The sequence below is a fragment of the Bubalus bubalis genome, chromosome 24 (assembly GCF_019923935.1).
Source record: "Bubalus bubalis isolate 160015118507 breed Murrah chromosome 24, NDDB_SH_1, whole genome shotgun sequence".
Lineage (NCBI taxonomy): Eukaryota > Metazoa > Chordata > Mammalia > Artiodactyla > Bovidae > Bubalus > Bubalus bubalis.
In genome coordinates, this window is record NC_059180.1 from 1,276,764 (window position 1) to 1,298,431 (window position 21,668).

A 21,668-nucleotide genomic window follows, 5' to 3' on the forward strand; every position below is an offset into this window, starting at 1 on the left:
AGCAGAGGAGGAAGCAGCACTGGAGGAAAGCCAGAGCACATGTCCATCAACAGTCACCCAGCAGCCCTGGGCCCAGCGCCCTCTTGTTTAAACGACCATTTCACTTCCCTTCCACGGTCGTGAACCGGTTCTCCGCATGCAACTCAGGGGCAAGGGCCCTGCCTCAAAGCCCGCCTGCTCCAGAGGCCCAAGAGCCGCCAACTGGGTCCCTCACCACTGATGAAGGTCAGGCCACTCCTCAAGCCCATCCCTGGCCTCCAGCCGGTCTTGGAGAATCCGAGCCAGGTCCCCAGGCGGCCAGCCACCCATGGGAAGCGGGCACAGGGCTCCAGGCAGAGAAGGCTGGGGCACTGACTGACCCTGGACTCAGGGAACTGAGGCGGAGCTGCATGGGAGGAGAGATCTAGCTTCTGACGCAAACAGCAGCGGCCGTGGGAAAGGTCGACGGGGCACATGGCTGCCTGCAGCTGACCCCCAGGAGGCCCTGGATGACTGCACAGGCCTCTCCTCACAGCCTCAGAGCTGACAGCCAAGGGTCTCGGGGGAAAGCCCAGGTGCACACGCCGACTGAAAGTCCTCTCACTGTCCCAGAAGACCCCCCGCCTCACCCCGCCCCAAGACACTGGCCTTGCGAAGGCCACGGTGGCTTTCTAAGGGGGCAGGCCCTCGGGGATGCCCCACAGGGAGTGTGCAGCCCCCGAGCCCTCCTCACGTTTGGTCCTCTCAGGACACCCCCACTCTGCCCAGGGACCCTGGCACCCACCAGGGAGAGGCCTGGGTCCTCCCACAGCCCCTGGAGGCCCGCAGGCGTGACTGGCTCTCAGCAAGCCTCTGCCAGGTCTGAGCCCCTGGGACAGCACAGCTGCCTCCGCATCCCCCCCGAGCAAGCCCCTGGGAATCCAGCACAGCCTGACCTGGTCTAAACCCTTTCACTGCCTGGCTTTCGACTGTCGCCTCATGTGAATTTAAAAGGAGGCACAAAAGTAGAAGAGCCGTATCTACAAAGATGGGAGAAAAGCCCCCAGAGTGCTTCAAGAGCCAAGTGAGAAGCAGAGAAGCACAGGTCCGCTTGCTTTCCCGAGCACAGGCTGCTGCTCGGCCACGGGGAGCACACACGAGGTTGCCCCCCTAGGAAGATGGTTCTGGAGCACGCTCCTCCACCACGTTCCCTGCAGCGCTGCAAAGCCCAGAGCCGGGGAGACGGGGCCGTGCCCAGCTGGGTCTCCATCAGAGCTTCCTGGCCAGCCCAGACCCCACGGGAATAAAGCAGTTTCTTTTCCCGCTGGGGCTGAGCGAACCTGTCAGGGTCTGTCCACACCTTGTTGCACAAGTCCAGAGGCAGAGGCTGGGCCACGACGCTGCCAACTCACATGTGAAGGCCTCAGCAGGGAGCGGGAGGCCCCCAAGGGCTGCAGCTGAGAGAAGGAGCGCGGTCAGGACGCTCCCTGCTACACTTGCCATCTGGTGCCCACCGGGCGCACCGCGCACAGCGCCAGGACTCTGCCACAGCAGCCAAGCGCCAAAGGGCGCCCACCCAAGTCACAGCGAGCACAGCACTGCCAAGCAAGGCTGCCGCGGTGTCATCACTCACCACCAAACGTTCCTGGAACGCGCCTCGGGTCTGGGCACGGAGGCTCTAAAGGCAGAGGCTCCTGGGTCACAAGTCTGAAGCCTGAGGATGACCAGAACAGAAGACACAACTTCCAAGGCTGAGAGAGGCTGAGGACTCGGCACCCACGGTGAGTAAACCCCCGGGAACAGCTGCTGTCAGCCTCCGCAGGCGGGTGAAGCCCCCGGCCTCTGCCTGCACCCCTGGGGGAGGAAGCTCACAGCTGGGGCTGCAGGGGCCTGGGAGCTAACACCTCACAGACACACAGGCCTGAGGGCGAATCAAACGCGGTTCAACGCCCCCCTGCAGACCTAGGATTTCTGAGAACAGCTGGGAACGCGTGAGAGAATGAATGAACCAAGAATAAATAGGAACTCGGCAGAGACTAAGGAGCCATCAGCTTGCTGGACCAGAAGGGGCCCAGCTCACAAGCACCCAAAAGGCCTAAGCTTTCTCCTTCCATCTTCTCTCCAACTTCTAAAGAAAGCCACACCAAGACCAATTAAAACAACTGAGACGGCGGACAGCCTAGCCACCTCCCCATGCGCCCACAGCACTTCCTGTATTGATCAGCCCAGCACCCAGGTAATTAGAAATTGGGAACACAGTCACCAGGGTAATAACAGTGTCCAACCTGCTCAGTAGGATCCGTTCTTAGGAGGAGATTATGCACGCCCTGTGCCGTCCTCCTAATTGGCCTCGCACATCAGGGGAACGGTACCCAGGCCTTGTCACCTGGCCAGCCTACAAATGCTTCTGGGAAACGTCCAGATCAGCACTTGTCAGCTCCCAGCTTCGCTCCAGATGATGGGTCAGCAGTTTCAGGGCCGCAGCTGCCAGGCTTCAGAGGCAACAAGCCCGCCCACCCTTCTGTGTCCCTGGTGCCAGCAGCCCCCGCGCCGCGCACTCCATCACACCTGTGCTCACACTGGCAGGTACCGCGCCCTCCAGCCTGCCTGAAACCGGGCCAGACTCAGGCGCAAAAGGGTGGAGACAAGCCGTCGCACAGCGGCTCCCTGGCCACAAGCAAGCTGTTTCCTCTATGAAATGAGAGGTTTGGCGGCAGAGGGGCTCAACAGGCATTCTGTGCCTGTTGGGTGAGCATCCCCCACAAGAGGAGCTGCTGAGGTGCTTCTGAAAGCCCGGCCGCTGCATTTCTCCGCCCCTCCGCTGTGACTGCACTCTCCATCCCTGTCAGAGCCTTTGAACACACACTGCCTCAAGCGACCGACGATGCGCCCACGCTGTGACAGAAAGGTCAGGTACACGCTTGGAGGGCAGTTCGGTCAAACACAGGTATCTTTTAGGGTAAAAAACTACTGCGTCCAACCAAAGTAACACTGCTTATTGGTGGGAAAATCACCCCACTGGAGACGCCCTGATGGCCATCAGCAGGGGAACCGAGTCAATCAGAGCCACCCACACCACGGATACCGCGGGACCCTGACGACGCAGGAGGCCAGGCTGCGTCGGGGCATGAGCACTGTCAGAAGTTAACTGAACAAAGCAAGCCTGCAGGGCGACGGCACAGAGTGGGCACCTCTTGGAGGGGGGCAGGGAATACATCAAGAGCTTATATGACAAAGAAAACTTTTTTTTTCCTATTTTTTAAATTCTGCACCCACTAAACTCACCATGGTAATCACTGCATGAGATGTATAACCCCAACCATTATGCCCCATGCCTTAAACCTGTACAGTGCTGTCTGTTGATATCAAAATAAAACTGGAAGAAAAAAAAGCTCACACGTACACACAGCATTTCTAGAAAATCGCATAGGAATTTACCAGCTTTTGCCCAGAAAGACGGACGAGGGTGAGAGCCCTATCACCGAGCAGCCCTGCCCTGGGGGCAGCCCTTCATCCTGCTCTGAGAACGGCAGCCCTGGGCACAACCAGGGCACCACGTGCTGGCGCCCGACAGGCACACGGGCAAGCCTGGGGGGCCGCCCAGAGGCGGGGGGCAGGGTGGGGGGCGAAGACCACGTCCTCCCGCCTCCTCTGGGGTTTACACGAAGATGCTGAAGTTGAGCGGTTCTATGAAGACCTCCAAGACCTTTAGAACTAACACCCAAAAAAGATGTCCTTTTCATTATAGGGGACTGGAATGCAAAAGTAGGAAGTCAAGACACACCTGGAGTAACAGGCAAATTTAGCCTTGGAATACGGAATGAAGTAGGGCAAAGGCTAATAGACTCTTGCCAAGAGAACGCACTGATCATAGCAAACACCCTCTTCCAACAACACAAGACAAGACTCTACACATGGACATCACCAGATGGTCAACACCAAAATCAGACTGATTATATTCTTTGCAGCCAAAGATGGAGAAGCTCTATACAGTCAGCAAAAACAAGACCAGGAGCTGACTGTGGCTCAGATCATGAACTCCTTATTGCCAAATTCACTTAAATTGAAGAAACTAGGGAAAACCACTGGACCATTCAGGTATGACCTAAATCAAATTCCTTACAATTATACAGTGGAAATGGGAAATAGATTTAAGGGACTAGATCTGATAGATAGAGTGCCTGATGAACTATGGACGGAGGTTCGTGACATTGTACAGGAGACAGGGATCAAGACCATCCCCATGGAAAAGAAATGCAAAAAAGCAAAATGGCTGTCTGGAGAGGCCTTACAAATAGCTGTGAAAAGAAGAGAAGTGAGAAGCAAAGGAGAAAAGGAAAGATACAAGCATCTGAATGCAGAGTTCCAAAGAATAGTAAGGAGAGATAAGAAAGCCTTCCTCAGCAATCAATGCAAAGAAATAGAGGAAAACAACAGAATGGGAAAGACTAGAGATCTGTTCAAGAAAATTAGAGATACCAAGGGAACATTTCATGCAAAGATGGGGTCGATAAAGGACAGAAATGGTATGGACCTAACTGAAGCAGAAGATATTAAGAAGAGGTGGCAAGAATACACAGAAGAACTGTACAAAAAAGATCTTCGTGACCAAGATAATCACGATGGTGTGATCACTCACCTAGAGCCAGACATCCTGGAATGTGAAGTCAAGTGGGTCTTAGAAAGCATCACTACGAACAAAGCTAGTGGAGGTGATGGAATTCCAGTGGAGCTATTTCAAATCCTGAAAGATGATGCTGTGAAAGTGCTGCACTCAATGTGCCAGCAAATTTGGAAAACTCAGCAGTGGCCACAGGACTGGAAAAGGTCAGTTTTCATTCCAATCCCAAAGGCAATGCCAAAGAATGCTCAAACTACCACACAATTGCACTTATCTCACACACTAGTAAAGTAATGCTCAAAATTCTCCAAGCCAGGCTTCAGCAATATGTGAACCGTGAACTTCCAGATGTTCAAGCTGGTTTTAGAAAAGGCAGAGGAACCAGAGACCAAATTGCCAACATCCGCTGGATCAGGGAAAAGGCAAGAGAGTTCCAGAAAAACATCTATTTCTGCTTTACTGACTACGCCAAAGCCTTTGACTATGTGGATCACAATAAACAGTGGAAAACTGTGAAAGAGATGGGAATACCAGACCACCAGACCTGCCTCTTGAGAAACCTATATGCAGGTCAGGAAGCAACAGTTAGAACTGGACATGGAACAACAGACTGGTTCCAAATAGGAAAAGGAGGACATCAAGGCTGTATATTGTCACCCTGCTTATTTAAGTTCTATGCAGAGTACATCATGAGAAACGCTGGACTGGAAGAAACACAAGCTGGAATCAAGATTGCCGAGAGAAATATCAATAACCTCAGATATGCAGATGACACCACCCTTATGGCAGAAAGTGAAGAGGAACTCAAAAGCCTCTTGATGAAAGTGAAAGAGGAGAGTGAAAAAGTTGGCTTAAAGCTCAACATTCAGAAAACGAAGATCATGGCATCTGATGCCATCACTTAACGGCAAACAGATGGGGAGACAGTGGAAAGAGTGTCAGAGTTTATTTTTCTGGGCTCCAAAATCACTGCAGATGGTGATTGCAGCCATGAAATTAAAAGACGCTTACTCCTTGGAAGGAAACTTATGACCAACCTAGATAGCATATTCAAAAGCAGAGACATTACTTTGCCAACAAAGGTCTGTCTAGTCAAGGCTATGGTTTTTCCAGTGGTCATGTATGGATGTGAGAGTTGGACTGTGAAGAAGGCTGAGTGCCGAAGAATTGATGCTTTTGAAGTGTGGTGCTGGAGAAGACTCTTGAGAGTCCCTTGGACTGCAAGGAGATCCAACCAGTCCATTCTGAAGGAGATCAGCCCTGGGATTTCTTTGGAAGGAATGATGCTAAAGCTGAAGCTCCAGTATTTGGCCACCTCATGCGAAGAGCTGACTCATTGGAAAAGACTCTGATGCTGGGAGGGATTGGGGCAGGAGGAGAAGGGGACGACAGAGGATGAGATGGCTGGATGGCATCACCGACTCGATGGACGTGAGTCTGGGTGATCTCCGGGAGCTGGTGATGGACAGGGAGGCCTGGCGTGTTGCGATTTGTGGCGTCGCAGAGTTGGACACGACTGAGCGAGTGAACTGAACTGAACTGAACCTGACCCTCTGCAGCCCTCCGCTGGCTTGCACGGCAACACTCCTGCAGCACTTGCTCCAAGTCCCCAAGACCCAGACGCACTGAAAGAGCCTGGGCCAGCCCCAGCTGCCCATGGGCCTTAGACAAACTCAAGAAGAGAGCTTGTTCCCAGAGTGAAGGCTTTACACAGCACCGCGTCCACTGCTGACTCCGGGCCAGGCCGGCGCCCGCTGCACCACGCCGTCCCCGGGTGGGGAGCGGGCTTTCGCTGGGACCTGAACTTTGCTGTGTGCTGACGACATCGAACAGCTTTCACGTCTTCATTCACCACACATCTTCTCAAAGTTATCTGTCCAAAGCCTTTCACCCACTTTTTTAACCTGCTTATCTTATCAATTTGAAAGCATTTTACTCTGCATTTTGGATAAAAGTCCTCAGTCAGACACACATATCACAAATATTTTCTCACACTCTACGTTTTGCCTTATTTTTTTCTTAACAGTGCTTTTTGAAAGCAACAGTTTTTTATTTTGATTAAGTCTAACTTATCCATTTTTTTCCATGTATGTCTTGCTTTTTGTGTCCTAAGAACTCTTTACCAAACCCACGATTCCAGGAGTGTGTTTTCACCCGTAGGTCCGTGCCCCGCTGAACTATTCAGTGGCCAGTATGAGGTGCCTGTGTCTATGCAGACTCCCTGTTGGGCAGCACCATCTGCTCAAAGACTCTCTCCCACTGGATTATCTTGTCACCTTTGACCGAAATCAATTGACTCTGAGTATTTAGACTATTCCTGAGCTTTCTATTCTCCCCACTGATCTACTCCACACCATGACCACCCTTCTGGATTAACGCTGCTCACAGGGAGCTTGCGGTCAGCCTCTGGCAACCCTCTGACACGCTCTTCTCCCAAAGCCTGACAGCCGTTCCAGGCCCTTTCCGCTTCTACAGAAACTTTAAAGTCAGTTTGTCAGCTTCTCCCAGAAGAGCCTCCTGGGGCTGCGTGGGACTGCGCTGACCCTGTGAGTCATCTCCACAACACTCAGTGAGACAGCGTCTGTCTGCACCGGCTTACCTGCTGCCAGTTTACGCTCTCTCAGCCACATCTCAGTTCCCAGTGCGTGGACCCTATAAACACAGCTTGTTAAATGTGCCCCCGAGTACATCACAGATACATCACAACGCGTCCGTGTTCAGCACCTTCAAATCACCAGCCAGACTGTAGTCGTGAGTCGTCAGCACCTCACAGACCTTCACCACCTTCACTCCCTCCGTCCAACCCGCAAGGCCCTGGGACAAGGACATCTGGACACCAGAGGCGCCCGCCCTGCTCACCCCGGCACGCCCAAGTGCACAGGCCCCACCTCCCCCATGCACGGCATTCCCTCACACCCTCCAAGTCCTGAGGCCAACCTGCCCCCGACTCACATGACCCGTGTGCTGGAGACAAGGGTCAGACAAGGCCAAGAGTGGACAAGCTTGTCTGGCGGATACAGACACTCGGCTAGACAGGCTTCCCAACAGGTTTGCACTGGTTGGCCCACCAGCCCACACTACTCCTCCCAGCCGTTATCTCTGGGTCCTCGGGATTTAACAAATCTCAAAACAGGAAAAGGGTGGCCAATGTCATGCTGGGTGGACCCTTCACAGTTCCTAACCTCTGCGAGGCCACAGAGCCTGCTGAGAACCTAAGAGAAGCCACAGCCCGTCCAGAGCAGAGTCCACGTGGAGGACACTCGGTCTGAAGCACCAGAAGCTCGGCCTCCAGGGCTGAGAGCGCCTTGCAGAGGCGAGCTGAAGCAGCATGGGCCGGCAGGAGCTGCAGGCAGCAGGCCCCAAGGCCGCAGGGAGCAGGCCCGCCGAGGGCACTGCCTCGTGGCGGCAGCTCTCAGAAGCCCACGGAGACGGGACAGCAGCCAGAGCCGGGGGTCGCAACAGGCCCCAGAGGAGCAACACTGTGGCCACGCTTTGACCTGAAGACCCAAAGTGCCTCCCAGGCCTCACACTGCTGCTACCAGCACAAATGCTGGACTTCAGCGGCCACCGTCCACCAGAGCTAGCTGACCGTGCTTGGGAGACGTGGGTCCCTGAACCAGCCTGCAGAATCTCACGTCTACACACACCCACTCGCAAATCTGTGCTTTTGTGGAGAGAGAACAAGTTTTGTCAGATTCTCAAGAGCATGACCCTGTGGTGAGAAGCCCACATTCCAGAAAACTCTTCAATTTATACATGTGGAAACTAAGGTGTAAGAGGCCCCACGACAAGTAGGCTCAGACAGATGGGCAGACACGGTTTAACAGGGTCAGGTGCTCACACACCCAAGCGGCTGGTATCCCAGGCACGAGAGGCCACAAGAGAGCAGCCACGAGCTTCCTCCGACGAGAGCCTCCCTGGGAGCGGGCGGGAGCTCATGAGCCCAGACAGTAGGAGAAAGTGCGCGCAAGAGGCCCCACTGGGCCCGCCCATGTGAGCCTGGCTCTGCAGGTGGAGGTCAGGCGGGAACAGCAGCCTGGCCTGTCCTCTGAGACTCAGCAAGGCAGAGAGAAGACAACGGGGCATTTTCAAGCGACAAGCGCCTGGAGCCCACAGCGCTGGGGAACTGGCAGGTCTCGGGGCAGCAGTCAGAGGGTGTAACTACAGGACAGCCCCTCACAGTCTTGGCGCAGTTTCCAAGAGCAACAGGAGAGGCACAGAGAAGAACCCGTCTTCAGCTCACACAAGCAGACAAAGAGAAGGCTCCTTAACCACCACAGGACCCGGGAGCCAAGGACTGACCCTAAACTATCAACCTCCCAGCCCTGCGCCCAGGCAGAGTCGGTCTATGTGGGCCGAGAAGGGGCCCAGAGGCTGAGGGCCAGCGGCAGAGCAACCCCAGAAGGGGCGAGGACCCCAGGAGGCCAGGCGGCAGGGGGGTGGAAGATGCCCGCCGCTCACCTGTGGGGTCAGCTCGACAGACTCGCTAAGGCTGCTGCAGAGGCCTGATGGCAAACCACCCACCATCACTGCTTCCCTGCTCCACCCCTCAAGACTCAGTGTATTTCAACTGTTAGAGCCACCTAAAAGAAATTACTTCCCCTCAACAAAACAACTACTTCCTCAGTATAAACAAAAACAGTCCTTTAAGAAAGCTCAGTGCTACTGGGGCAGTACCTACTGGTCCTTGAGATCGTCCTTGGCAGGGAGAGTTGCCCAGCTCCATCCCTTTGAGCCTCCACAGACGCAGGTAGGGCCGCTGCCAGAGGAACCTGGGGCACAGGCTCGCTCACCAAGGGTGTCACCCATGAGGAGAAGGCGGCGACTGCAGCCCTGGCACCCTCTGCCTACCTGATGCTCAAGCCGGTGGTCTGGTCCAGCCTCTCCCAGCTCTGCAGCTTTGTCAAGAGCCTCTGAAAAGAGAGAGAAGGAGACCCCTCAGAGCTCTGTGCCAGCGTTTCCACGCAGGGACGCACGGGCCTGCCGTCCCCCCACAGCATGCCACCCCCTCCCACCATGCACACTCGACCCAGAGAGGACAGCGTCACAGGAAACGGACGGTCACTGTGACATCACGGCCCCGGTCCTCCACAACCGCCTGCCCTCATCTCCAAAACGCGACATGCTCCCAGGCTGCTTCCCAACTGCTGAAGCCACACTGAGTGTTTAGCACCTCATTCACACCGGCCGTAACTGGGGAGGCTCCCAGCAGGCTAGGACTGTGGGCTGGGGGCCAAGAGAGCCTCACAGACGGTCCTGCAGTAACAGCCTGTGCCCCAGGAAGCAGGCCCTGGGCACTGCAGACCCCGGCCCCCACCGCCTCCTCTGTCTTCCCGGAGCTCCTCAGGACGCTCAGCCCCAATCCCACCCCCAAAACACACACACAGAGCAGGCTGGGCCATCAGTTCAGTTGCTCAGTCGTGTCTGACTCTTTGCAACCCCACAAACTGCAGCACGCCAGGCTTCCCATCACCAACTCCTGGAGCGTGCTCAAACTCATGTCCATCACGTCAGTGATGCCATCCAACCATCTCATCCTCTGTCGTCCCCTTCCCCTCCTGCCTTCAATCTTTCCCAGCATCAGGGTCTTTTCTAATGAGTCAGTTCCTCGCATCAGGTGGCCAAAATATTGGAGTTTCAGCTTCAGCATCAGTCCTTCCAATGAATATTCAAGGTTGATTTCCTTTAGGATGGGCTGGTTGGATCTCCTTGCAGTCCAAGCGACTTTCAAGAGTCTTCTCCAACACCATAGTTCAAAAGCAGCAATTCTTCAAGGCTAGGGCCATGACGGCTGGGATGAACATGAGGACACGCCCCAACTCGGCCTGAACGCGGGGTCTCATGCCCAGTATTCTCACAGCTGCAGCACGCTGACCCACATGTCAGAGTCTCGCCCCCTTTCCAGACCACCTGCCTCTGCCGAGCTCCTCCCGGGCCGAGCACAGTGCTGCTCCGTGCGCTCACGTGGCCGCTGGAGCGTGTCCTGAGCCCTCTCACGTCCTGGGCACAAGCCTGGCTAATAATTCTGTGACTACAGCTGACGCTCAGTCAACACTTACCACTGTTCAAGCACTTTGCGTGAACTTATTCAATCCTCACAACCCTACAGGGAGACGCTTACTCCTCATTACACAGGTGGACAGAGAAGTAAAGCAATCTACCAGGGTCACCAGCCAGCAAGCACACGCAGAAGGGTCTCAAACCAGGCAGTGTGATTCCCCCCAAAGAAGCTCAACCAACTTTCAAACAACCTATGTCCAAAGTAAAACTACTTGTCTCCAGAACTGCTTCTTCAGGCTGAGTTTCCATATAATCAAGTGTCTGAGAGAACGTGTGCTCTGGCCCCAGGATGCCCCAGCTGGTGGGAACTGCTGGAGGTAGGCTGACCAGACTGGAAGTCATGAGAAGCGGTGCCATGGCTTATGCCAGGCAAACCAGAAAGGGAGGTGACTGAGTGTGACCACGGGTACTCAGTGTGGAAGGACAGAGGACCCTGGGCCTGGAGGCCTTGCACTGGTCTGCCCAGGAGAACTCGGGTGCTTTGGCATCAACGTGCATGGCCATCTCCACAAGGTCCCACAGAATGCCCACAGTGAGTCCCAGCAGCAGAGCCAGGGAGAGGAATCTCAGCACAGGAGTCTGCTCCTTCTGTGGGGAACAATGTCTGTCCTGGGCACCAGAGAGTCCTCTGCTCTCCCCCACTCAGCAGCTGGTTAAGTGCTCCAAGGGCTGCTGACACCAACAACCATGCACCCGGTAGCTGAGGACACACGTCTGCTGTCCTGAGCCCCGCAGGTGAGCAGCCCAGCGAGGACCTCCCTGGGCTGGATTTAGAGGCCAGAGGACTACGCTCCACAGGACACTCTACTGCTGGAAGGCCCCAAGTTCCCTGACTCACGGCCCCTCCATCTTCAATGCCACCAAGAGCAGCACAGCAAGTCCTTGTCACTCCACACAGCTCTGGCCTCCTCCAAGCACTCCTGCACCCACCAGGACCTGTGCACACCAGCAGGAACCCCAGGGGTACCTCCTACCACAGGCTAGTGCTCAGCACCCTTAGAGGTCCCCTTTTTCCATAGTTCTGGGGTCAGGACAGGGCTGACTGCAGGGGCCACCATTCGACCCACCGTATGAGCCCAACAGCCGCCATTCTAGTGGATCAGCTGGGATGTGGGGTCCCCTTGGCAAGTGAAGGACCCCACAGAGACCAGCTGGCTCACCTCCTTCTCCAGCTCAAGGTCCACCAGCGTCTCCTGCATCTTCTCCTGCCGCCCCAGCCTGCGCTGCAGCCCCTCCAGCTCCTCCCGCAGCAGCCCGTTGGTGTCCCGCGTCTCCCTGGCAGAGCCAGAAGCAGAGTCGTTCAGACAGCCACACACCCCAGGGACGAGTGCAGAGGCCCTGACCCAGAAGGCTGCATGCACATGTGTGCGCACACGTGTGTACGTGTACATGTGTGTGCACACACAGGCACACATCCCCAGCCCCTCACCGCAGGCAAGCGTTCTCCACACACATGTCCCCAGCTCCTCACCGCAGGCAGATGTTCACACACACACACACACACACCTGGCCCCTCACCGCAGGCAGGCGTTCTCCACACACACACACACACGCACACACACAGGCACACGTCCCCAGCCCCTCACTGCAAGCAGGCATTCTCCACACACACACACACACACACGCGCGCACACACACACACACACACACAGGCACACATCCCCAGCCCCTCACCACAGGCAGGCGTTCTCCACACACATGTCCCCATCTCCTCACCGCAGGCAGATCTTCACACGCACACACACACACACACGCACACACACAGGCACACGTCCCCAGCCCCTCACCGCAGGCAGGAGTTCTCCACACACACATGCATGTGCACACACACACACACACACACAGGCGCACACCCCTGCCCCTCACCGCAGGCAGGCGTTCTCTTCCCGCAGCTGCCGCAGCTCCCTCTCCATCGTCGGCAGCCGCACCAGCTCAGACCTCATGTTCTTCACGATCGCAGCGTCCTGCTCCTGCAGGGACAGCTTTTGCTCCAAATCCTGATGGAGGTGGGAAACAGAGAGGAGGGAGATGGTCACAGACGCCCAGCGCTCCCAGGCCTCGACAGCCTCCAGGGCCACAGCCCCCGTGGGTCACATGCAGTGCCGCCCACGGGGCAGGAGCCTGGCACACACTTGGCACGAGGACGCGCAGCAAAGCCTCTGTGGAGATACCCACTGTTCCACATGGCTCTGCTCACTGTCCCCGTGGTGGAGAGACCCACCGTTCCGCACGGCTCTGCTCGCTGTCCCCGTGGTGGAGACACCCACCCTTCCGCACTCTGCTCGCTGGCCCCGGGGTGGAGACACCCACCCTTCCGCACTCTGCCCGCTGGCCCCGGGGTGGAGGCACCCACCCTTCCGCACTCTGCCCGCTGGCCCCGGGGTGGAGACACCCACCCTTCCGCACTCTGCCCGCTGGCCCCGGGGTGCAGCGTAACGACTGAGCCGTTGCACAACAAGGCCCTCCTTTCCTACGTGGAGTCCCCAGGCTGCATGGGGAGCCGGCGAAACTCCAAAACAGGTCACAGAGCAGGTTAAGAACATGGGCCCAGGACTAAACTGGGCGGTTGTTCAGCCAACACTAAGGGGCCAGCTCCGCTCAGTCCGCCTGAGCAGGCCGTGCCACCCGGGCAGGTGGCACCCCGCCCACTCCTACTCGGTCCTCACAGCAGCCTTGGTACTTGAAGTGCCACACGCTTACTTTCTGCTCTACGTGCTTGATTCTGATCTTCACGCAGAGTGCGAGCTTCCTGGGAGCAGCATTTGCCTCTTACTTTCTGCCGCACCCCAGCACCTGGCATGGGGCCTGGGGCACAAGGAGATGACCAGCAGTGTGAACAGCTGCAGTAGACACAGGCAGCTAACTTCCCCGGACAGCAGTGAGCACGCCCCACGAGTCACAGGGGGCTGAGCCAGCACCCTGAAGCCCACCAGACACGGGCCGCTCACCTTGATCCTCTGCTCCTGGTCTGCTCGCACTTCTTGGCTGGCCTGGAACTCCTGAACCTTCTGGTTAGCTTCCTGCCATTTCCTATTGAGAGAAGGAACACGTGCAAAAACAGGCAGGTGGGGAAGCCAACAACTGTCCTCACTCTCAAAGCTCTCCAGCAGAGACACGCGCACACTCACACACAAATGCGCACACATTCACACACTCCCTACTGCAAGGAGGCCCCAGGGTCCGGGCCTCTGTGGCCTGAATCTCGGGGCAGGTGGTTAAGTCTCGACCACCTGCAAGCTCCCTTCCCAAGGTTCTCCTCTCTCTCCACAGTTCTCACAACAGAAGCTGCTGCCGGCCCAGGCACAGCCGAAGCCCAGGGCCCGCTCAGGACTGCACGTCCACGGCCCACCAAGCGGCCAGACCGCCCAGACAGCACCTGGTAAGGCAGAGGCCGCCAGCTGCAGGAGAGCGCGTCTCCACCGCGCCTCCAGGCGAGCCTGGCCACACTGCCGTGCCTCTGTGCAGAAGGCTCCCTCCCCAAAAACAGCCTTTCCCACCCACATCCCCCCAACCCCAGGCATGTCCCACACAGCCTTCAAAACCCAGCTCAAACCTAATACCTTCTCTAGAAACTCCCACCAAGCAGGCACCCCGCAAGGAGGGAAGAAAAGACTGTTCCCATTTCCTGTTCTCGGAACGCGTGAAACGCTGCTCTGTTCGGCACTTAGTGTCCTGGCTTCAAGGTCTCAGTGTGCCCCCAAGTCCGTGGGCGGGGAAGACAGCACATGCAGGGCGTTTACGGGTCCTCCGAGCTTCAGCGCACATGACATTCGTGGGCACTGGGTGCTCAGGCCACAGAGGGCACACACAGGAACGCAAGCCTGGGTCTTGTGCCCAGATAACAAGTGGATGTCCAGTTCAGTGCCCGCCCCAGCAGACTTCAGGCCAACGGTGTCCAGGAGGACAGATGGCCAGGCTCGCCTGGCACAGGGGGGAAAGACGCCTGGCCTGGAAGTTGGCAGCCCTGCCCGCCCTCCACTCACTGGTGCTGCAGGTCCAGCTGCTCCTTCAGCTCCTGCTTCTCCGACTCCAGGCGTTTGACCTGCATCTCCTGGTTCATCACGCTCCACTGCAGGTCCGAGAGCCTCCCCTTTAACGCGGTGATGGTCTGAAAGCGAGACGCAAGCCACTCACCCTCGTCTCCGGCACAGGCATGGAGGGGAGCCTCTCACAAGGAAACTCAGGGGCCAACGCTGTCCCGAGAGCCGGCCCCCATCCAGCCCGCTCCTGAGGGCCCGGACGGAGCCGGCTCCTCCTTCAGAGCCCGTGACCACCCCTCGAGCCGAGCTGCGATGACAGGCGGCCTCAGGCACGAGGACACTGCTGGCCAGGACGGGCGCGACCGCACCGGGCGGCCCCGCAGCCCCTCCGTGGTCCCACCGGCCGCATGCACGCAGCCCCGGTCCTCAGCAGCGCCGCACAGCTCCCCCTCCACACCTGCTCTCCCTCTCAGCCTGGATTCCTTCTCCAACTGCCCCATCCCAGCTCTGCACAAGATGCTACTTGTGAACCAGCCAGGCGCCCGCCAAGAACACAGGAGCGGGGGCGGAGGCTGTCCTCAGGACGAACGGGAGCGGCCCGAGCACCACAGAGCCTGACGCATGCCCAGGCCAGACGCGGTGGCTGAGGAAGGCAGGGGTGGGTGGGCCCACAGCCCAGCCCCAGGACGGCGAGCCCACCGGGCGGACACGGGTGCGGACCGCAGCCTCCCCAGACAACCTGCTGGTGATGGGGCTCCGCTGTGGCTGTCCCAGGGCAGGAGGCCACGCCTCCAACAGGACAGCCAGCCACTCTAAGGTAACGAGGGGAGCCTCACCCCGTCAGCCTGAGGGCCAGACAGCAACCCACAGGCTGAGGGCGAGAGGGTGGACCAGCGAACCCAGCACACGAGCAACGTCTGCGGGGGCCCCGAGCAGGCACGGTGGCCGCAGCAGGCCTCGCCCGCCCAGCCAGGGCAGTGTGAGTGCACCCACGCAGCCCCCCACAGGCCCCGGAGAGGCTGACGGCAGGGCTGGGGGCTGGGGCCTGCCCTCTTAACATCCTGCACGGTTCCCTTTTTTACATCAATCAATCTGGGAGTCAAAGAATGAACGTACTAAAACTATGTAACAATAAACATATCCTTTGACAACTTTTCCTGAATGAAATAGACAGGCGCTGTGCTGAATACTGCAATCAGACACCCGCCCCACGGAAGACAAAGCTGTGGGGAAGCCCAGCCATTAGCAAGATGACCTCAGAGTGCAAGCGTCTAATCCAGGGCACCATGACAAGAAAACACAGTTGGCCGGCGGGGTGGGCGTGGATTTACAGCCCTGGATTCAGACCGAGGGTTGGGGGGAGCTTCTCCAAGGGAGTGAAAAGTAAGAGCAGGAGCAGCAGGGCTCCATCCCAGCTCACCACCACCTCTGCCCTGCCGGGGCCCACTGCCACCTGCTCTGCAACCTCGGCCCTTCATGAAGCCATGTGCAGGACACCCCCGCCCCTGCCTCCGGAATAGCCTGCAAGGGGCGCAGGCAGGCGCACGCCGGGGCAGGGGGCGGGCTTGTCCGAGGCCGTCACGGCTCCCCTCCGCCAGCATCCCCGTCAGAGGACAGATGCAGGGACAACCGTAACAGGCTCTCCAGCGCTGCCAAGGCAGAAATAAGCTGGGGCCCACTCCTGAGATCTATCAGGGAGAGAAAACTACACGGAGACAAAACACCAGTGACCCCCAGGCCCCCCCGGCAGCGTCTCCTCCATTTCCTCATGGCACCTGTGACCTGGAGCAGCTCACGGAAGGGACAGGAAAGGTCAGCATTCCCACCTGCACCAGCAGCAACGCTCGGGCCCAGTTTCTAAAATGCATCCAGCCTTCAGCTGGTGGAGACAGGACCACAGTTCATCCATGTCTGGCTCCACAGAGATTCTCAGATGCTAATAATCAAAGACATGGAAATCCAGAGGCACCTACTTACATCTTCTGGGGAGGGGCGGGAACCACAAGTATTTCCATCCGTAACAGGGAAGGCTACAGTGAAAGCGGAATCCTCCACGTTTCCTAGCAGAGCACGACAACTGGTAGCAAAAGCCACAGAGTCCTGGAACTGGTGATCCTGTAACACTACCCCACAAAACCCTGGGGGCTTGTCCAAATACAATCATTCGACAGAAACAAGAAGGCGCTGTGCGCCCCGTGTGTGTCCACACCAAGATGTGTGCATAAAAAGAACCCTTGAAGGTGACTGAAAATGGATTAATCAACCACCAAAAATCATAATTACAAAGACTAAAAAAGCATTCAACTTATTAACTGAAAACCACAAAATGGAAAATTAGTATTTTGCTATGATCACACCCCTGTAAAAAATGCAGGTGGAGCAGAATCAACCAGGGACACTAGCCTGCAGCTACGGGCTGGGGGTGGGACTGCGTCCACCCTTCCCGAGAAGCAGCGCCTCCGCCGCGGCTCCTCACCTCCCCGGCCTCGGCCAGGCCATCCTCCTTCTCCCGCAGCTTCCTGCCGGCCGCGTCCAGGCTCTGCTGGCACAGCCTGTGCCGCTCCAGCTGCTCCTTCATCTTCTCCTGCACCTCCGCCTCCCGCTCCTGAAGCTGCCGAATGCGCGTCAGGAGCTCCTGGTTGCGGTCCACCTCGCGCTGCCAAGAAGGATGGGCCTGGTGAGGAGAGTCTGCGCAGGCAGGCCCCCAGCTCCACCCTCAGGGCAGGACTGAGACCCAGAGCAGAGCCGCCAAGAGGCCGGTCGTCAAGTCCACAGCTGCCCCAGGGCTGGAGCCGGGACCCCCTCCGAGGCGAGCGCACGACCCCGCAGCACACAGGCACGTTTCGCAGTGGCCCCCCGGCAGGGCACGTGGCACGCACCACCCGTCACTGACCACTGCTCATGGGAGGGGATGGAGCACAGAGATCTCCCTCAGACTCCACCCTGGGAAGAAGCCTCTGAGCTTGGGACCCAGCAGCTTCCTGATCACACACAGGCTGCCATCACGACCAGCCAGCTGCCCCCAGAGAGCGGGTGGCCAGGCAGCGACAGGTGGCATGGACAGGAGCCCACAGATAGGAACACTTGACCCTGGGCCTCAGCTCCTACAAAGCTTCAGAGCCACCCTGCACTGGTTCCCACCAGGCCGTGTAGCTTGCCCTGAAAGGCAAACACAGAACTCAGACTCCTCATTCAAATGATCCCCACAGGTCCAAAGGTTCCAGTGTCGGCCACTGAGGTTACCGTTACCCCAAGAAGCTAGGGGGGCCACAAAGTGGGAGCCAGAGTCCCAGGGGCAAAGGAACCAAGTCCTGGTTACATGGAGCCCGACGCTCTGCTGACCTCTGACCTCAGGAAGCTAAGCCGCAGAAGCTCCCACCCAGACGACAACGGGGAGACCCTGAAGCCAGGGGACCTGCCATAACACAGGAGCCAGGGGCGGTGGCTGTGCAGGACCCAATCAGCACGTCACAGGGCAGGACGGGCACCGCTACTCAGGCTGCACCCCCGACAGTCCAGGCAGGTCCCCAGACCTTGGAAATGCCGCCAAGATTCAGGCAGAGCATTGGACCAGAAAGCCTCTGGCCCCGTGCCTCCCAGAGGGTGGGTGCTGGCCCGTGCTCGCGCTTACTGAAAACCCTGGGGAAGTGCTGTTATCACAGCGAGGAAAGCGTGGGGTTTATGCACTGAGTGAAAACCTAGCATCCCCTCTGGGTAACGGGGTGCGGGTGGGGCAGGCCAAGGCCACCACAAGGCAGCCCCTGAGGCCTGGCGACCAGGTCTGGGCTGGGCTTCAGGCTCCTATGCAAGCTGGTGACTCTCCTGCCAGCCTCAGGCCACCTGGCACTCCTGCCAGACCTGTATCCCAATTCTAGCAGAGAGGGCAGCCAGGCGTCCAGCGGAGAACACCCACCAGCACCTCCTCAGGCACAGAGGCTCGGCAGCCAGCCCCTCGTGTTGCCTTCTCTGGGGACCCAGGACACACCCGAGAGCCAACCCGCAGCCTCGGGGGGCCAGGAAGGCAGGGCGCCTGGGCTCTGGCCGGGGGGCTCTTACTTCCCATGACCGGCCAGGCCTGGAGCACACCCACCTGAACCCACCTCGTAGTTCCTGGCGCTGGTGCTGGCCGCCCGCTCCAGCTCCACGCGAGCCCTCTTGTGACTCAGCTCCATCTGCATCTTCTCCCGCTCCACCTGGATGAGGTGAGACTTAGACCGGATCTGCTCTGCTCGCTCCTCCAACTGACCAGGTCCCATGCAAAGGAAAGACAGATCCTCAGCAGCTGTCTCAATCGAGTGAGGCGAGGGGCTCACTCGCCACTTCCTCACTGAGCCCCTGCTCCCCACAAGGCCCTCACTCAGCCCTGAGGAAGGGGGAGCACCAGCCCCCAGGTGGGAGCCGGGAGCAGCAAGGGAGGCGGTAAGGGACAGGAGAGGGAGGCGCATTCTCAGGTGGCATGTGCCGTCTTCTGTGCTGTTTAACAAACTACCGCCCACGCAGCAGCTCGGGCCCATAAACTGGCCACCAGCTCCGTGGAGCAGACGGCTGGGCACACACGGCCGGCCTCCCTCCCAGGGAACAGGCCCATAAATTGGCCACCAGCTCCGTGGAGCAGACGGCTGGGCACACACGGCCGGCCTCCCCCCCAGGGAACAGGCCCATAAACTGGCCACCAGGTCCATGGAGCAGACGGCTGGGCACACACGGCCGGCCTCCCCACCCAGGGAACGGGCCCATAAACTGGCCACCAGCTCCGTGGAGCAGACGGCTGGGCACACACGGCCGGCCTCCCCGCCCAAGGAACACGATCCACAGGCTGCAGCCCACATGATCGGCAGCTGTGCTCTCCCTGACTCAGGAGCCCCCTCCTGCTTCCTGTTGGCTGGCAGACCCAGAGGCTATCCACACGCCCTGCCACAAGGGCCTTTCCACCCCAAAGCTGACAAGCGAGAATCTCACACGCGGGGAACCCTTTTCCTGCCTGCCTCTCTGACTTCTGTCTGATCTCTGGACCCAGATTTAAAACATTCAGCTGACTGGGTCAGGCCCACCCAGGTACTCTCCCACCTTAAGGTCAGCTGCTTGGAACTATTCAGTCTAACTGCAGAACACCGTGGCCTCAACTCCTACTTAGTGTTTGATTCAGTGGGAGAGGCTGCCAGGGCCTGGCAGTTTGGGGTCCATCAGAAGTCTTCCTCTCACAGAATAAGGGGGGATGGAAGCTCTGAGGGGCCTCAGGAGACACAGCCAACAGCACCACAGAAGCACCGGCTGCCGGGGCCTTGTCTTCAGGTGGGCTGGAGCCCACCCATTCTAAGACTGGCCTGCAGTCTGGCAACACGGCATCTCCGGGGCACCTAACAGAAACACAGAATCTTAGGCCACGCCGCCGATACCAAATCAGAATCTTCCTTTTAAAGTATCTTCAGGTTCATAGGCACGTTAAAGTTCAAGAAGCACGTGTCTCATCCTAACCAGGGACACATGGCCACGTCTGGAGACACTGCTGCTCACCCCAAGGAGGGGCGGCAGTCTGCGTTTGCTCCCGGCACCTGGGGGAGAGACCACGGATGTTGCTAAACATCCCACAAGGCAGAGGAAAGTCCTGTAAACAAAAAGTTACGCCCCAAAATGTCAGTCACGCCACAGGTGTGAAATCCCGGGTGGAGAGAAGACATTTTTCCCATCCTTCCCCAGCGTCCTTCGGGAGCTAAAGCCACCCTTTCTTTTCCCTGTGATGTAGTCTCTCATTTCAGTTCCCACCTGCTGACAATTGAGAGTCCCCTACGCAACCCTCCATCAAACTCAGTCTTCTTGTCTCACTCTGAGTCTGACGCTAAGGCCCAGCTTCTTCAGAGGATGGCGGGACCCCGGCCCCAGGTGTGAAGGTGCCACACAGGGGTCCCAGAGACACAGATCCGCTGGCCACACCCTCCTGGAGCAGTGACAGAAAAAGTATTTGAAGGAAAGTCCTATTTTTATGTTTAAGCTGACAGTGAGTGACACACAGCACAGAAAGAGAACGTTACAATGAAGCCAGGCGGGGACTAGCGGACAAGACCTGCTCCGTTTCCAGACTCCCAGACCTGCAGCCGCTCTGTTCCCCTCACTGCCAGGCGGGCGGGAAGAGAAGGACCGCTGACACTCCTGAGACAGGACACGTCTGGGGTCAGGGCTCCCAGGCAGGTCCTGCGCCCCATGGCTCTAATCAGCTCAAGCTGGCTACAGTTCTCATTTACTGACCTCCCACCTGGGGAAGCCGTTCAGGTCAGAGCTGAGTGGGAACTGGGACCTTGGAAATCCCAGACTCTAGTTCCAACAGGCCAAAAGTTCCCAGAGAGCTGCATCAACAAAGTTATAACACTGTTTTAAACCAAAGTTGCCAACTTCATATTCTGCCAGTGAGCAAAGACCAAGGGAAAAAAAAAAAACTACAATCTATTTCCACTACTATTTCAAAAAAGGTGTTTTAACACCAAAAACAAATATAAATGACCTAATTTCAGAATAAAGAACAGTCCATGCCAAAAAGGGGCAGTGAGCAACTTAGCTCACCAACACACGCACAGTAAGTAATTCAACTGTCCAGCCAGTGAACGCATACACACACAGCCTGTTGTGCCACACCAGACACGGGCTCATCAGGGCTCCCAGAGCAACAGAAACTCCTGGCTCGTCTGACACAGGGCCCCAGGGCAGGTCACCGGCAGAGAGGCGGCAGCAGCACGGCCAACATGGGCCGGAGAAGGGACTCAAGCCAAGCAGCCAGGGGCCGCCTGATGCAGCCCCTACGGAGGGGCAGGGGCCAGGCCAAGGCTCGACACCACACTCCCTCCCTGTGTGGACCCCACGATCCCTGCCCCAACGAGCACTGACCCCACGGCACACCAGAACCTAAAGTCCTTCAGGAGACCCGAGCCTTTACAGCCATGTGCAGTGAGCGCTGCCGAGCACCTGAAATAAAGTGAGATGAGACGATAACCAAAGCGCAAGTGTGAAGATGACCCCGTGGCAGACCGAAGGCAAGCTGTGCAAATGGCCTCCCTATC

At 57.7% G+C, this 21,668-nt stretch overlaps 1 protein-coding gene across 3 annotated transcripts in view; it reads right to left on the reverse strand.

Annotated features, from left to right (window-relative positions):
• MAD1L1 (mitotic arrest deficient 1 like 1) overlaps window positions 1-21,668 on the reverse strand; it is a 240,635-nt gene that overhangs the window by 214,345 nt on the left and 4,622 nt on the right. For all 3 annotated transcript variants that reach the window (XM_044935777.2, XM_006046003.4, XM_045164259.1), the window contains exons 3-9: window positions 18,720-18,860; window positions 17,096-17,275; window positions 14,623-14,747; window positions 13,588-13,669; window positions 12,506-12,636; window positions 11,800-11,914; window positions 9,431-9,492 (exon numbers count right to left, since the gene is read on the reverse strand). In XM_044935777.2, coding sequence (XP_044791712.1) covers window positions 9,431-9,492; window positions 11,800-11,914; window positions 12,506-12,636; window positions 13,588-13,669; window positions 14,623-14,747; window positions 17,096-17,275; window positions 18,720-18,860 — 836 coding nt within the window. The remainder of the gene's footprint in view (window positions 1-9,430; window positions 9,493-11,799; window positions 11,915-12,505; window positions 12,637-13,587; window positions 13,670-14,622; window positions 14,748-17,095; window positions 17,276-18,719; window positions 18,861-21,668) is intronic.